General features: G+C 36.5%; 1 protein-coding gene across 1 annotated transcript; it reads right to left on the reverse strand.

Annotated features, from left to right (window-relative positions):
• Window positions 1-461: 461 nt before the first annotated feature.
• Window positions 462-13472, reverse strand: LOC138322253 (uncharacterized). Its single transcript, XM_069266295.1, has 4 exons — window positions 13320-13472; window positions 2852-3044; window positions 2024-2189; window positions 462-1293 (listed from the first exon to the last, which is right to left on the reverse strand). Exons 1-4 carry the CDS (start codon window positions 13470-13472, stop codon window positions 1269-1271), a joined length of 537 nt encoding a protein of 178 aa, XP_069122396.1. The 3' UTR covers window positions 462-1268.
• Window positions 13473-18491: the final 5019 nt, after the last annotated feature.

Below are 18491 nucleotides of genomic sequence, written 5' to 3' on the forward strand. Positions count from 1 at the left end.
GTTTTCCGATTTTATACTAAAAATAAGAAATTTACAATATAGCAATATGGCTTTTAATAAATACAGTGAAACTTGCTTTAGCGACCAATGCCGTATAACGACCACTTGCTTTATTAAGACCACTTTCTTATGGTCTGAAATGGACAATTGTTACACAATATGACCTTTAACTTGTCTATAGAGGTAATTTTCCCCTTGTCCATTGGTTGGTCAGGTAGACAGATGTGTTTGAACATGACTAATGTTTTCTCAGTATTTTGTTAATCAAAATTTCGCGATCGTATGATATCAAGCGAAATCGCGAAAATATCATCCCCGCGGAAATAACCAAATGTACAGTAATTTTCTTATGTGTAATCTATTTCCCAATTTCTGTATTATCAAAAAAGGAATACACACGTATGAACATCAAAAACACAAAATCTAATGTAATTTGTCCATTTTAATTTTGAAATCCCGTTATAAACAAATAATTGGTGATAAACATCACCTACAATCCTAGAAGCTGTATGTTGAGACAAAAGTTCATTTGTATATTAAAACCCATACATGTTTTAAATCTATGAAAGTTTTGCTAAAAAATGTATGCAATTATATCACAATTTTTCAACGGTAATTATTTAGGTTTCGTTTTTCAACCCCTCACTAAAACCACTGTTGCATGTTTCAAAGTGTTCTAACGAATCGTATTCATTTATTGATTTACATCATAACATTAATTATAAGTCATATGAAATTATTTGATTTGAAATTACACATACTGTATAACCGATTATTTTCGCTGGCGTAAAATTTAGACTAAAATAAGAAAATTAAATTTTAGTGGTTTTAAATTTTTTGCGGTCTGGCTCTCAGGGAATATAAATTATTTCTCAAAAGCTTGAGGATTTCATTTTCACGATAAAAGCGATGACTGCGAAATCGTGAAAATACTATCTCGGCGAAAATAATCGGCTAGACGATTATTTGAATAAATTATTTGTCTTAAAAGAGCTTTTGGAAAGTTATATTGTCACCATTATAACCCAAAGAGAAGAACTTCTCTAAAAAAACAACTTGTACAGTATATAGGATTATAAGACTTGATACCAATGTATACATCTATGTTAGTCATAGGTAACAAGTCATATAACAATGAATATATTTGTGTATGATTTTGTGTTACAAAAAAAAATCACAAATGATAACATATGTGTGCGGCATTCCTCGGTGTAGATGTTTTACGTTCTCTTCGATATTTAGCAAATTAAATCCGATGTCCTTCGATTTCAATTGCTTCCTCCGTCTCTAAATCTGCAATGACAAATCATAGTTTGGTTTTAATTTACATTAAAGCTGAAAATGCAAGTTAAAAACATGCATTTGAAATTTAAAAAAAATATATAACGAAATATTTTTTTCGAAAATTGTTTCTGAGACATCCCCTAGTTATGACAGTGTGGTATCTAAGGAAGCGGCAGCCACAAAGTTTCTTTGCCGATGGAATGTAACTGAGTCTTGCAATCGCTGCTAGTCATATGCGTGAAAAACAATTATAACCAAATGTGGATATATACATTATGGTTGTGTTAATGTTGTCTCCTTGGGCCCAGGGACAAGGCACGAATTCGTAACAAACAGTATATGTATACAATATATAGATACTAATATAATAATATATATGTGTACCTCACAGGGTCAACTTAACGAAAACGATCACGTAATTAGTCAGTCGGTATTGTTTTTATTTCTTATTGATTTCGTCCGTAAGGATTTTTCTTCAATTTTTTTATATATTATATAATATATATATATTAGTGTTTGATAAACAAAACTGGCCAAGTATTAACCATGATATGGTCTGATAAACAGAGCTAGATACCAAAACTTGGCAAGTATTCATTTCCCTGTCCGCTCTAAATGTCCCTTCGTCTCTGATGGGTACCCCAATTACCAAGCCGAACGCTCGTGGCGGTACACAGTATCCGTAGCGTGAATCCCAGTACATGATGTGAAGAGCAGCACTCAGGCGGTCTTTACTTACCCATTAGAAGACTGTGTGGACCTTTTTCTGTATCGATGACCACATGCTTTCGTACATCCCTGGTACATGGAAACCATTTTCATCACAGCACTGCGAAATGATCTTAACTTATTGCGTCGTTCTGAGGCGAAAACCAGCGACTTTAGAAATGACTCAAATGATACACCTGGAAATGGATTGTTACTACATTGTAGCACGCAATATTTGTACGATGTAAGTGGTTGCATGATCTCTTTTACCAAAAGATTTTTGCGACAAGATATATATAGAAGGAGTAGAATATCACATAAAATTAAAATTTAATTCTAATATGGCTTATTTAGGCTATTTTATAAATACAATGTACTCGCATTTTCAATCTCAATAAGGCTGGCTGGAAGATCCGTTATTTCCGCTAAATATTCATTAAACAAAGTTTAAAATTTTGAAATTTCTCTGGGTGAAAGTTAAGTGTTTATAATCAGAATTATTTCGAATTCATAAAGAATACTTTTAAAATAATTAACAGTTTGATATTTATGTTACATCTTCCATTACAAATGTATTATATTACGAAAAAGTACTCCAATATCATGAGGTAACCGAATTTACACCACTCGTTTTTTTCAAGTTCTCATATGGCTCATTTTCTCACAAAATAACGCAAGTACCGTAACTACTAATGCTGAGGTTGTGAGTTGTTAAGATCTTCCGACATATTACCACAAGCTAGCCTTCCCACCTCTTGGTCGCAAGTGTGAATCTCATGCCGGACGGTAAACAGGTACTGAACGCTGGACGGTGGTTTTTTCTCCGTGTGCATTAAACTAATCAAACTTAGCAACTTACGTGGTTTGCCTAATGTCCTTAGCTGTATAGATAGTCGGTACCAGAGTGTTCTGAAATTCTGTAGTTGAGGAATAGAAGCCTCACATCTTCTTTCACACAATGTGCTGCTGGCAGTAACTGATGATGCACAGGTGATAATAACGAGGACGGCGATGGAAAAGTAGATATGTCGTACTAGCTGTTTAGGCATCACCTGGGGAAGATAAAATTATACTGTACCCATTGTCTACATGACGAGTTTATGATAGCTTTGATGTGCATCCAAGGGAGACAAAGAGACACAGAGCCAATGAGTGAGAGAGAGAGCCAGAGAGCCCGAAAGAGAGAGAGCCCTAAAGAGCCAGAGAAAGAGCCAAAGAGAGCCAGAGACAGAGAGAGAGAGCCAGAGAGAGAGCCAAATATATATATAGAGAGAGAGAGAGCCTGAGATACATTATGTAGCGCCAGAGAGCAACAGAGAGAGAGAGCAACAGAGAGAGAGATAGCGCCAGAGAGAGAGAGACATATAGAAAGAGAGAGAGAGAGAGAGAGAGAGCACGAGAGAGCCAAAGATAAAGACAGAATCATTAAATTTGACAAATCAAACATATACATATGGACATGCATCTTACTATTTGTAACACACATGAACCGATCTATATTTTAATTTGCAACATCTGCAATGTCAAACATATTCTATATTAATAATGAAGTGATAATTCTGAAGGCCTACGTAATACTTGAGTGCTTACGTAAAAGCGTAGTCATGTGACGTCAATAATATAATATCATTGAGAGATACAACAGTATACTGACTGTTAAACTCATGTATGTCATATTTTGAAGAAGAAACGCAATGAAAGAGAATACAAGCTAGAAAGGTTGTTATGGTAATAAATATAAGTCTCTTTCTTACGAGAGTATAAAGAATGGAGATATTCCACTTGCCTGTATGTTTTACTTTTCAAAAGAAATTGAAGATATTAGGCGAAGTGTTTTGATCGAATAATTAAGGTTTCTGGATTCCACAGAAGATAAAGGAGGATAAACACATCAGTCTATCTACCGTTATAAAAGTAAAAGTTGCTAAATTGTTAGACGAATTTGACCTCCATATAAGTGGAAAAGAGTTACGGTTATAGGAGGGTGGTGGTTGATGTTTTCTTGTTGTTTTGTTTTGTTTTGGTTATTTTTGTTGTTTTTTTCTGGTTGTAACTGTTCATAAAATGTGTATTATCTTAATTAAAATCAATTCTCTGAGATATATCGCGGTGTATATAAGAATCTTTCACTTGAAACCGAAAGTAAATGTTTAAAATGTTCCAAATATAAGATTGCAAACACTAACACCATAATTTCCAAACACACTTAGGGGTAGTTTAGTGTGTTAATAAACAACCCATGTAAATCAGTTTTGCAGTTAAATCTTTTGAATTAGAATTCCGGTCTTAGACTAATATCAATGTACATTATGATTTTTAAGAAATCATAAATCTATATTTTAAACCAAAACCAATCTCTCATGCTTATGGATGCTAATTGTTATATCGATTTGAATAATTTATGATAATTATGAATGATTACAATCTTATTAAAATTGTCCATTATCTACTCCGTAAAGTCGTTCATACGGAATTTACGGTGTAGATAAAGAACATCTTTATTGAAATTTTTAGAGTAAATCTTTAGTATTCAATTATAAAGTTGATACACATGATTATATCTATATAATATAAGGATTTATATTTGTTCATTTTTTTTAAAATTTTCTCGGCATACAAATTTCGCGATTTTCTCTCTGATACTAAATCGCATGGAGAAATGTTCGCGCATCTGTTAATACCATATTTCGCTTTTTTTTACATGTTTTCCCAGAGTAGATTTTTATTGTTTATATAAGAGATACATTTAACAGTCTAAATGAAAGGTTCCTCATATTTCTAATTACTCACAAAAATATGAATATTATATTTTTTGTATGAATAGGGCTACTATTCATACCGATTTCAGGTACCATTTTCCCGTAGGGGGTGCATATTTCGCCATTTGTGGTAAATAAAGACGGTTTAAGTGTAGATATAAAATTATTTTTAATAAATTTATGTCCATGCACTGTTATTTGATTATTAGATAACCCATTAATCCAACACTGTGTCGAATTCGAAATAATAAGCAACATTTAAATGACACTTTCTATCAAATAAATCTCTTTGATACCCCCACAGGAAGTTGTCACCCTGCTTAATCCGTACTAGAAAAAGGGTCTGACTACCGATGTGGAATGAAATTTTATTGTTTAAATGTCATGATTACCAAATTATCACTTGTTGTCATAAAAATGGTGAAATTTGGACCCAGCTGAATTATGGACACCCGCTATACAGGTTTTCATTCCTACCATGTTGTTTACGGGTAAAAATTTCGCGGAAATACTATATTTTGATTTTTTGTTTATTATGGCACCAGAGGAACTTTACTAGCATAATTGACATTTTACAAAATTAGGTCACTTTAACCTATTTTTGACATAAAGTCATATTTTACGAATTGCTTTATTTTCAACATATCATGGCTTATAATTCATGAAAAATCTTTCAAAAATATAATTTGGTTCCATCATAACTGGATAACTTAGAAAATTGACCCTCCTGTTAAATTCCCTATAACTCACAAGTGACTCAGGAATCGCGAAAATCAATAGACGTTAAAATATTGTTAGCACAGGTCAAGAGTGACTCTAACTCGAGAAATTAAATTACCGCGAAATGGTCGTTTGACATTAAAACGCGACATTTTGACACCGCCAAAAAAAACTTGATTTACAGTATCTAATATACCTCTACTTTATTTACGCTATATAATAGTTTCTTGGTTAAATTGACTAGCTCCCTACTTTTTTCCAACACCCTCGCTCAGCTGTGTGTTAGTCTTTCGAACTAACACACCCCTGGAAGCTAGCACACACCCGGACTTGGTTATTATACAGTTAAAGTACGGGATATAGCAAGTTTCTGGTTTCCCGAGACTTGTCTATTTCCCGAGGCGGAGCCGAGGGAAATAGGCTTCAACTGTTTTAATATACCGATACATAAAAATAGCTATGATTAGACTAAAAATATATTTCTCTCATACGCTATATTCCTGTCGCGAACGGCAATGGTTATTAGAGATTGAGAGACTTTTACATTGTAATCGATCTACGTAATCTTATCTTCAAACATACAATTATTCCGAGATTATAATTGTGATTCCATGTCCGTTTTGTTTTTGCTTCTATTCAAACCGCAGGTTAAAATTTGATTCCGCTATATTTCAATGCCTCCCACAGGGGGCCAACTCAATGAAAATGGATATTGTCATACATTTTTTTGTATTTGGTGGATGGGCTGATGAGTATATATGACAGTCATGTGATTTTTTTCCCAAAAATACCAGATTTGAAAAATTGTTAAAAAATCGGGATATTTACTATAAAACAGAGAAAGGGACGACAGTCGCCATATTGGATTTTTTACCCCCACCTCGATTAAAGTTATTTTTTTTCACAATAGTATACCTTTTTTCCTAGAGTCATAGTCACGCATCAGTCCTCCGATAATCCATAATTACACACATACCATGCAAAAGCATATAAACGATGTCTATATAGTCAAACGCAATATTTTAATCCAAAATTACCGGCGCTTTCTGACTTGTGACATCGAAAGCAACGTTCTAGTGAAGAGCGATTAGAGTGACTTCCCCTGCAATGTCATTCAATGGGTTTAGTCAGAGGTATTCCGATACGTTTTAATATTCAAATTTTCCGCGAAAACAAACGTATCGGAATATCTCTGATTAAACCCATTGAATTACACTGCAGGGGAAGTCACTCTAGTCGCTCTTTACTAGGACGTTGCTTTCGATGTCACAAGTCAGAAAGCGCCGGTAATTTTGGATTAAAATATTGCGTTTGACTATATAGACATCGTTTATATGCTTTTGCATGGTATGTGTGTGATTATGGATTATCGGAGGACTGATGCGTGACTATGACTCTAGGAAAAAAGGTATACTATTGTGAAAAAATTAACTTTAATCGAGGTGGGGGTAAAAAATCCAATATGGCGACTGTCGTCCCTTTCTCTGTTTTATAGTAAATATCCCGATTTTTTAATAATTTTTCAAATCTGGTATTTTTGGAAAAAAAAATCACATGACTGTCATATATACTCATCAGTCCATCCACAAAATACAAAAATGAATGACAACATTCATTTTCATTGAGTTGGCCCCCTGTTAAAATTTGATTCCGCTATATTTCAACATTTATACCACTAGGCACAATACTAAATTTATATTAAAAGTATTGTTAAAATACCTAGTGGTATAAAATGTTGAAATACTAAGAAATCACAGCTATATCAAATTATAAACCGCGGTTTGAATAGAAGCAAAACAAGACGGACATGGAGTCACAATTATCATCTTGGAATAATTTAGATCTATTACAATGTAAAATTCTCTCAATCTCTAATGAAAATGGCCGTACGCGACAGGAATATAGCGTGTGAGAGAAATACATTTTTAGCCTAATCATAACTTTTGTATGTATTGGTATATTAAAACAGTAAAAGTATGGGGCTGAGTGATATAGCAAGTTTGTAGTTTCCCTCGAACTTGCCTATTTCCCTCGGCCTCGCCTCGGGAAATAGACAAGTCTCGGGAAATCAGAAATTTGCTATATCCCTTAACCCCATACTTTAACTGTGAATTATCACATAATCCGCCTGATATCTAGTGATTTTTGCGCATGAAATATTTTTGCGTATGTCACTAGTGTAATATGACCTGGAGCGATTTTCATTGGCTGGAAAGTCATTGTGATGTGTAGACAGAAACAATAAAATGACGTCAGGAAAATAACTTGACTTCAGGATTACTATGACGGTGGAACAAAATGGCGGCCTCTGCTGGCTTTTTGGAAAACATTTTGACGTGAAATTCTTTGTTATGTGTGTATTTGTTGTTATGTGATATAAAGTATCTTAAATTTGTGTTCATTTCATATGAGATTTTATGAAACTCATCTGGAAGTTTTAATTTTTGCTTGCCAAGGTTCGCAGAAATAAAAAAAAAAATCTTAGACTCGTTTCATAAAATCTCATATGAAATGAACACTCATGTAAGATCCTATATATAGGCTTACTATATAAAAAAAATATGTTTATTTTGCAATATTCTGCATGCCGTAATGATCGTATTGGATAATATTGATAGATATAGTAAAACCTCTTTAACTCGATAGAATAGGTTAGGACTTCAATCAAACGTATAAGTATGTTTCCTCTAAAATTTGATTTTCAATACATATATCGATAAATTATTCCTCTGATATTGTAACAGATTAGGAGTTGTTGATAACATTTTTATTACATTTTAAATTGTGAAAAACAAATTATTGAAGAACATTTTATATTGTATTCCTTCCTTTTTTGTTAAGTATCACTACTGTCCATTAAGTCTACTCTTTCTACACTGGTAGTTTATACTGCGCCCTCAAAAAAATGATTTATCTCTGGGGAAAAACCATCATGTCTCCCTCACACTAGGGCAATATATATATATAATGTTTAATAAATTTGTGCAAAGATGGACTGAATTTGACATATATTTATTCGTGCTTCTATAGAGAAATAGTTTTATAGTAAGATATAAACAATTTACGTATATCGAATATGAATCAGCAAGTGTTTCATACGAATGAAGTAGTCTAGTTAGATAAATAAAATCCTTCTTTATGGTGTTTTGATTACAATATGTAGGTGTACTATTGTCATATTTGATATGTTTTTGAAGTATATTTTCGAAAATGTCAGAAAATATCGACTCCAGTCATATATGGTATAAGCAAAAAAATCATGTTAATGAATCAATTATCATAAAAAATAGGGCATATCATCTTAAGTGCGTGAGACCTTTCCTTGAGAAAAATGTGATTTGGTCTCAAACCCTATTGAAAAGAGTGCCGAAATTAACTACATGACAGTTATATAGCTAACTAAAGATATGTATGTTACATTTTGTCATGAGTCGAGCTTGTGGATATCAAAACTCGGGAACTGTTCTCTCATAGCGGGCTAAGAATTATAAGGCCTTTATATGTGCTTGTAGGAAAATGATGCTCGTGAAAGATTCTTCATATCGGAATGACGTTAAAACATCTATAAAAATAGGTAAGAATCCATTAAATCAAATGCCAATTCTTTACGATTGTCACAGTAGGATTTGTCGTTCAACAAAAATGACAAATTAAATATCAAACAAATCAATAAAGCTTACTGAATGCTCTGGAATTTTTTATTTGCAGACGAAAGACCCAGAATCGTATATTAACGTGTCTTTTAACATACGATTAATAGAAATATGGTTTTATAAATTAGTCTGATATTCGAGAGAATGTTTAGTATGTTCGATTTTATTATTATTTTGTTTGTTTTTTTTCCGGATTTTATCAATAATCGATCATTAATGACCAAAACCATTGCCCAAACCATTTTATATTTTTTATGAAATAGTTAAATGTTGTCTTCACATAATCTATTGATTTATTTTTTGTTTGTTTGTTTATTTGTTACACTTCCTTAAAACAAACAAGATAACTTGAAGACGAAACAGGTTTAGAAGGAAGAGGAAAACCGGCGTATTTGGAGAAAAAGACACCTACCTACAAAGGTGAATAGTTAGTGACACAAACGGAGTACTGATTGGCAACTCAGGGATATGAGAGATGGATATCGATGATTACAAACTGTCGGTCAGTTTTACGGTCTTAGCATAGGCTGTTACGTGGGCATTCTATCATATTGGTCGTCAATTAAAAAAAACCGCTTACTACTCCGAGCACCTGGTTCGGAAGTGATTGAATAAACCTACTTTTATCTAATACTGTCCTCTTTGAATCGTCTAAGAGTTAAGACCATCTCCTTGTGATAATGCTTTGTATGTTTCGTTCATTTAATATTCATTGTCTAGTATTAGTTTTTAAAAGAGGAATAAAGGTAAACATTGACTGTTTTGACTTTTTTAGAATTCCATAGCTTTTCCAGAAAAAAACACTGCAGCATGTAATTTTCATTTTTATAGATATATCTTGATATTTGATGTATTCAGAGCTGTTTTAAATCATTGGTGAATAATAGAAATTAATGTAGTATTTTTTGTCTTGCTATCGCTTTTCTTTCAAGTATTGAACAATACTATAGTAAGTATGCAATACTCAGAGTTTGATCATTATAGACTCTTTTTAATTTGTAAATTTCATAAAAAGATGAAATTTATTATTGAAGGAATGCATATCAGGGTTTGGCGTCTAATGCCAACAGATTAATTATACATTGTATTCACTAGATATTGTGTAGTATTCGAAATTCAAATGTATATAGTCAAGAATAAACAGATGGAGGTGTCAGAAGTCAGGATAAATACAATTTGGAATGACCACGGTACATGTACAACTATGATACGTTTTAATCATTTAAAGATAAAACATAATTATTATAATATTAAAAAGATAGTAGATATATATATCTAATATTTTAAATAAGCGTGTGTTTTTATATTAAAGTCCACTATAAAAGCTGGTACTATTTGTGTTGGCATAGTCGATAAAATTACTATCAAAACCTTCAAAGTCACTTACGAAACAGGAAAATATTTTTCTTCAGTTAAACAAACCATTGTATTGAAAGATCTGAATAAAATTGTGACAGCATGTGCTTTTTGTATTGTATTACTGTTACAATGCATAACAACAACCCAACCATTTTCTACAAGTAAAAAGACATTAACACTGTCAAGAAAAAGAAGGTAGAAAAAGAATGACTAATATTAATATTTAATAATCATTATTGAATAAGCATTGTTTTATTTCTGATATGGCATTGAGATAAAAGTATACCTCAAAATTCATATTACGTACTGCAATACACATTTGATAATTAATTCGTTCACATAAATTGTAATTTATCATGACTTTTAATCTTACCTTCGTTTTCATTGCGTTTCTTCTTCAAATTATCGCAAGCGATATAAATAATTTTCAGATGCAGCCCCCTTTAAATCATCTCCGTCTTTCTTATTTGTATGACAGCTTCAAAGACGTCAATAGACGTCACTGGGCTGTGATGTCTACAACACTTGCTGCCTGCCTCGCAATTACTTTAACATTCTCATAATCATAGGTATGATTTCCTACGTTCTATTGGGCAGGTATTAAATTCCCATTCGTTATTCTATTGCACAACTAAAGCATAGCAAATGGCTTAGACTTGCCTAATGTGTATTCTTATTGGCTTACACATTTTTGTCAATGAAGATCGCTGAAATTAAAATGAATAGAAAAAATGAAATATTCTACACTGTTGTGCTGTTTTCTCATCCACATATTCCAAAGCGATAACTACTATTCCATACCAGTACACACACCCATCGATACACTTTCTAGTGGTAGATTCTTAACATCATTCACAAACTATCGAAATATTATTCAGCGATAAAATGATAAACAAGATGACAGAAGACACCGTTCAATATGATAAGGACCAACATCATCATTTTTCACTGCTGCTGTAGAAATAAAATGGGACAAAGATGACAGTTGACAATGATTAACCAGTCAGTTCTGTTATATTCCTAAGAGAATAAAAATATAATTCGATTTCGTTCTCCTGATGTAATGAGTGAAACATTATATCATGTGGAGGAGCATTCATTTGGGTAAAGTTATCGCCTTTAGCAATCGGGAGAATTCTGTCGTCCGCCTGGACATTCGAAACTTATTGTTTATTGAATAAAACAAACCGTTATAACCATTACTTAATGCTTAAAATCGTATTGCTATAGCTGACAATAAATGATAGTGAAATATTTAAAAAGAGAGATTGTGATATATAAATCGTTTGATATAATAACTGGTTGCAATGGCTTTGAGATCATCATATCTAAATCAAGAATTCTGTATGGTATCGGAAATTTGAATGGGCATAAGTGTATTTTTTTAATTTTTTTTTCGACAAATGTATGAGGGGGCATTTAAATATTCATTGCAGTTGGTTTTTTTTTTTATTTTGTATGTTTTAGAATTTCTTGTGAACACATGAAATATGGATAAATAGAAACAAGCATGTAATTTCTTCTCATCTTCATTTTATTTTAGATGCTTAATATCCATAATAAATTGTAACTAAATTTAGAAATGTCAAACATTTGTACTATAAATATTCTCGAAAGTAAAGCAAGAGGAACATAAAAAAAACACCCAGTCAATGTTATTGTAATAATTTTTTGGCTATTTTTTTAGCTCCCACAGAGGTAGTGTTCCCTAAGTGACGTATCAAGCCCCAATTAGGTAGCCTAACCTTAGTGACGTAATCTAGCCTCCCCCTGATGTAGTCCAGCCTTAATGACATACTCTAGCCCCACTGAGGTAGTCCAGCCTCAGTGATTGTCTAGTCCCACTGAGATGATCCGGCCTTAGTGACGTAGTCTAGTCCCACTGAGGTAGTACAGCCTTAGTGACGTAGTCTAGTCCCACAGAGATAGTTCAGCCTCAGTGACAGTCTAGTCCCACTGAGATGGTCCGGCCTTAGTGACGTAGTCTAGCCCCCCTTATGTAGTCCAGTCTTAATGACGTACTCTAGCCCCACTGAGATAGTCCAGCTCTAGTGACGTAATCTAGTCCCACAGAGATAGTCCAGCCTTAGTGACGTAGGCTAGACCCACTGAGGTAGTGTACCCTTAGTGACGTATCTAGCCCCATGAAGTAGTCTAACCTAAGTGACGTAGTATAGCCCCCTTCCTGATGTAGTCCAGCCTTAATGACGTAGGCTAGAACCACTGAGATAGTCCAACCTTGGTCACGAAGACCAGCCTCGGTGAGATAGTCGATCCTTATTGACGTAGTCTAGTCCCCCTGAGGTAGTCCAGTATTAGTTTGTAGTCTAGACCCACTGAGATAGTGTACCCTAAGTGACGTATAAAGCCTCATGAGGTAGTCTAACCTTAGTGACGTAGTCTAGCCCCCTTATATAGTCCAGTCCTAGTGACGTCGTCTAGTCCCACAGAGGTAGTCCAGCCTTAGTGACGTAGGCTAGACCAAATGAGGTAGTCCAGCATTAGTGTGTAGTCTAATCCTAATGAGGTAGTCCAGTCTGAGTGACGTAGTCTAACCCCACTGAGGTATTCCAACCTTGGTAACGAAGTCAAGACTCGGTAAGATATTCCAGCCTTATTGACGTAGTCTAGTCCCCCTGAGGTAGTCCAGCATTAGGTTGTAGTCTAATCCCACAGAGGTAGTGTATCCTAAGTGACGTATAAAGCCTCATGAGGTAGTCTAACCTTAGTGACGAAGTCTAGCACCCGTATGTAGTCCAGCCCTAGTGACGTAGTCTAGTCCCGCAGAGATAGTCAAGCCCTAGTGACGTAGATTAGACCAACTGAGGTAGTGTACCCTTAGTAACGTATCTAGCCCCATGAAGTAGTCTAACCTAAGTGACGTAGTATAGCCCCCTTCCTGATGTAGTCCAGCCTTAATGACGTAGGCTAGAACCACTGAGATAGTCCAACCTTGGTTACGAAGACCAGCCTCGGTGAGATAGTCCATCCTTATTGACGTAGTCTAGTCCCCCTGAGGTAGTCCAGCATTAGGTTGTAGTCTAATCCCACAGAGGTAGTGTACCCTAAGTGACGTATAAAGCCTCATGAGGTAGTCTAACCTTAGTGACGAAGTCTAGCACCCGTATGTAGTCCAGCCCTAGTGACGTAGTCTAGTCCCGCAGAGATAGTCAAGCCCTAGTGACGTAGATTAGACCAACTGAGGTAGTCCAACATTAGTTTGTAGTCTAGTCCCACAGAGGTAGTGTACCCTTAGTGACGTATCAATCCCCAATAAGGTAGTCTAACCTTAGTGACGTAGTCTAGCCCGACTAAGTTAGTCTAGCCTTAGTGGCGTAGGCTAGACCCACTGAGGAAGTCCGGCCCTAGTAACGTAGTCTAGTCCCACAGAGATAGTCCAGCCTCAGTGACGTAGTCTAGTCTCACTGAGATGGTCCGGCCTCAGTGACGTCGTCTAGTCCCACAGAGGTAGTTCAGCCTCAGTGACGTCGTCTAGTCTCACTGAGATGGTCCGGCCTCAGTGACGTCGTCTAGTCCCACAGAGGTAGTTCAGCCTCAGTGACGTCGTCTAGTCCCACAGAAGTAGTTCAGCCTCAGTAACGTAGTCTAATTCCACTGAGGTAGTCTAGCCCTAGTGACGAAGTCTAGTCCCACTGAGGAAGTCCAGCCTCAGTGACGTAATCTAGTCCCACTGAGATGGTCCGGCCTTTGTGACGTAGTCTAGTCTCACTAAGGTAGTCCAACCTTGGTGACGTAGTCCAGCCTCGTTGAGATAGTCCAGTCTTATTGACGTAGTCTAGCCTCCCTGAGGTAGTCCAGCATTAGTGTGTAGTCTAGTCCCACAGAGGTAGTGTACCCTAAGTGACGTATTAAGCCCCAATTAGGTAGTCTAACCTTAGTGACGTAGTCTAGCCCGACTGAGGTAGTCCAGCCTTCGTGACGTAGTCTAGTCCCACTGAGATGGTCCGGCCTTAGTGACGTAGTCTTGTCCCACAGAGTTAGTTAAGCCTCAGTGACGTCGTCTAGTCCCACAGAAGTAGTTCAGCCTCAGTGACGTAGTCTGATCCCACTGAGGTAGTCTAGCCCTAGTGACGAAGTCAGGTCCCATTCAGGTAGTCCAGCCTTAGCGACGTAGTCTAGTCCCACTGGTTAGTCCAGCCCTAGTGACGTAGTATAATCCCACTGAGGTAGTCTAGCCCTAGTACCGAAGGTAGTCCAACATTAGTTTGTAGTCTAGTCCCACAGAGGTATTGTACCATTAGTGACGTATCTAGCCCCAATAAGGTAGTCTAACCTTAGTGACGTAGTCTAGCCCGACTAAGTTAGTCTAGCCTTAGTGGCGTAGGCTAGACCCACTGAGGAAGTCCGGCCCTAGTAACGTAGTCTAGTCCCACAGAGATAGTCCAGCCTCAGTGACGTAGTCTAGTCTCACTGAGATGGTCCGGCCTTAGTGATGTAGTCTTGTTCCATAGAAGTAATTCAGCCTCAGTGACAGTCTAGTCCCACTGAGATGGTCCGGCCTTAGTGACGAAGTCTAGTCCCACAGAGGTAGTCCAGCGTCAGTGACGTCGTCTAGTCCCACAGAAGTAGTTCAGCCTCAGTAACGTAATCTAATTCCACTGAGGTAGTCTAGCCCTAGTGACGAAGTCTAGTCCCACTGAGGTAGTCCAGCGTCAGTGACGTAATCTAGTCCCACTGAGATGGTCCGGCCTTTGTGACGTAGTCTAGTCTCACTAAGGTAGTCCAACCTTGGTGACGTAGTCCAGCCTCGTTGAGATAGTCCAGTCTTATTGACGTAGTCTAGCCTCCCTGAGGTAGTCCAGCATTAGTGTGTAGTCTAGTCCCACAGAGGTAGTGTACCCTAAGTGACGTATCAAGCCCCAATTAGGTAGTCTAACCTTAGTGACGTAGTCTAGCCCGACTGAGGTAGTCCAGCCTTCGTGACGTAGTCTAGTCCCACTGAGATGGTCCGGCCTTAGTGACGTAGTCTTGTCCCACAGAGTTAGTTAAGCCTCAGTGACGTCGTCTAGTCCCACAGAAGTAGTTCAGCCTCAGTGACGTAGTCTGATCCCACTGAGGTAGTCTAGCCCTAGTGACGAAGTCAGGTCCCATTGAGGTAGTCCAGCCTTAGCGACGTAGTCTAGTCCCACTGGTTAGTCCAGCCCTAGTGACGTAGTATAATCCCACTGAGGTAGTCTAGCCCTAGTACCGAAGTCTAGTCCCACTGAGGTAGTCCAGCCTCAGTGACGTATTCTAGTCCCACTGAGATGGTCCGGCCTTAGTGACGTAGTCTAGTCCCACTTAGGTAGTCCAACCTTGGTAACGTAGTCCAACCTCGTTGAGATAGTCCAGCATTAGTTTGTAGTCTAATCCCACAGAGGTAATGTACCATTAGTGACGTATCTAGCCTCATGAGGTAGTCTAACCTAAGTGACGTAGTCTAGCCCCCCTTATGTTGTCCAGCCTTAATGACGTACTCTAGCCCCACTGAGATAGTCCAGCCTTATTGACGTAATCTGATTGGCTGGCTATATAAAGGTTTCCTCACCCTCCGATCCGACGGTCTTACTTTGCACACTTGTATATGTTGATCAATTATCTTGAAGAGTTTATCGACAAAGTAATCCCAAGCATCGTATGTGTTCAAACCTTGAAGTTCATGCTCCCATCGAATTGAGCTGAGTTCTTCGTTCATGGTATTGTAGTTTCCTCTATAGTAGCAATATCTTATTAAATCGGTTTTCGATGTTGATGTTACCGTATAAACATTTAGTTTAAATACTATCACAGCGTGATCACTTTTACCTAGAGTAGTTCCAACATTGAGATCTTGTATCATATGTTCTTCATTTGTAAATACCAAATCTAGAGTAGATGGATTCTGTCCATGTCTGTGTCGAGTAGCCTCAAGAATATGTTGAAATAAAAAGTTTTCTTTAATGCACTCTAAAAAATCATAAGCTAAAGAACCAATTGTTTCGGTTGTACTTTCCAGTTCCCAGTTGATATTTTTGATATTGAAATCCCCAAGAATAAGTAAATGGCTGGAATAGTCCATAAGAGAATTGATAAGAAGGATTAGTTTGTCCGTTTTCCCTGGGGCTATTTGGGCTCCTATAAATACAACCGACAACTAGGCTGTTATTGCCTTTCAATTTGATATTGCACCAGATCATTTCCGAAAAATCCAATTCCATAATTTCTTCATTCACGTCGGCTTTAAGTTGTTGGTCGATGTACAAGACAACAATATGTTTGTCATAATGGGGTTTATAGCGTTTTAATGGCGGCACTTTGTATAGATGTGTAGGATGATTTTGAAAGGAAAATTATTGCTCTTTCCAACGGTAGTAACCGTTTTTATGACAATGTACTAGAAATGTGTTTTTATAGCCGCTAAAGGTAGGCGGGTTAGATATTTGAGTCTAAAAGCTTGCCACCCTTCTAGTGTATAGTACCATGTAGAGTATGGTTTTTACCGGGTTTTTTTATCTAGACCTCTAAAACGTCTAAAATGGTCTTAGGGCACTCTGGTGGGTCCATGAATATATGATCTGTAACTAATTCTCAGATCTCTGTGTATTCGCCAACAGACCCCGGCATTGTGAAGACAGTTTTATGCCGTACATTCCATTTGCAGATTCGTACCAGTTGTATCGATACGAATCTGTTGTATCTGAAATGGAACGCGCCGTACCAGCAGAACTGTACCGATACAAGTGGTTCGTTTTCAGAAGCGTACCACTTGGATCCAAGATGGCGGACCCGAGATTTTTCATTTGGGATCGGAATGTTTTCTTTATTGGAAACAAGACAGAGATTATTTATATTCGATAAAACTAAATGGATTATTTATTTCAATGTATTCCGAAACTATTAATGTTTTATTTTCATATCCATTTTATTATTAACATCGAAAATGCTTGCCTCTTATATTCGAAGCGTATTTTTCCAATGGGTGTCGCAATCATGGAAAAATTCAAACGTGTTCCATTTGGCGGTTCCGTATCACTTTAATACAACTGGTACGAATCCGCAAATGGAACGCATGGATGAAGTCAAATTACAAAAGTTCTCAGAGGTAGTTGGGCAAAAGAAATCCTTGTGGCAGCCAATACACTGTAGTGTTGTCATTCCTGGAACAGCAAACAAAAACTTCGATGACAAGTGTGATTACTATCAAACATTGAGGGTCTTTGTTCTACTCTTTGAAGTGATGGTGTTCCTGAAATGGAATGCCTTCGAAGACTGCTGTTCACGGGAGGTCAAAGATACAAACTGTTGTCAGGACATAAACGATATCCTACATCTAGCAGAGTCTCTATATATAACTTATTTGAATAACTAACTTAATAAGTTAATTTACTTAATTTGTCAGTTTTTGGCTATATAATTAATGTTATATTAGTATAACTGGGTGAAAAAAAATTGACAGGTTATTTAGTCTTCAGTACTTGAATGAAAACCACCAGGTTTGATGCATTAAGCTGTACAAAGCATTCAAATGGACTGATAGACGTGTATGATGTCTTTTAAAAATTAAACAAAGAGTCTATACACTAGAAAATTCCTGTTTTATGCCTATATATGTTAAGATGGAAACATACCTGCAGAAATCACTTAACAATTACGTATACTGATAACCCTAGGCCTGTACTATAAATGTAAAATGAAATTGTAGACCACAACTTAGCTTCATATTCTGACCGTATGTACTCATTTCACTGCACTATGCATGTAAATACAATGATCGTTGTCATGCAGCAGTCAAATTCATAATACATTCCAAATAAATTAGTATCTGTCCAAAATAAACCTATAGTTGTAAAACATGACAGTTTATATGAACAACTAATTCAATCACTATAGTGGCCGAGTGGTAAAGATGTCCCGACATATGACCACAAGCCCTCCACCTCTGGGAAGCGGGTTCGAATCCCATGTGGGGCAGTTGCCAGGTACTGACCGCTGGTCGGTGGTTTTTCTCCGGGTACTCCGGCTTTCCTCC

This window comes from Argopecten irradians, chromosome 4, assembly GCF_041381155.1.
Source record: "Argopecten irradians isolate NY chromosome 4, Ai_NY, whole genome shotgun sequence".
NCBI lineage: Eukaryota > Metazoa > Mollusca > Bivalvia > Pectinida > Pectinidae > Argopecten > Argopecten irradians.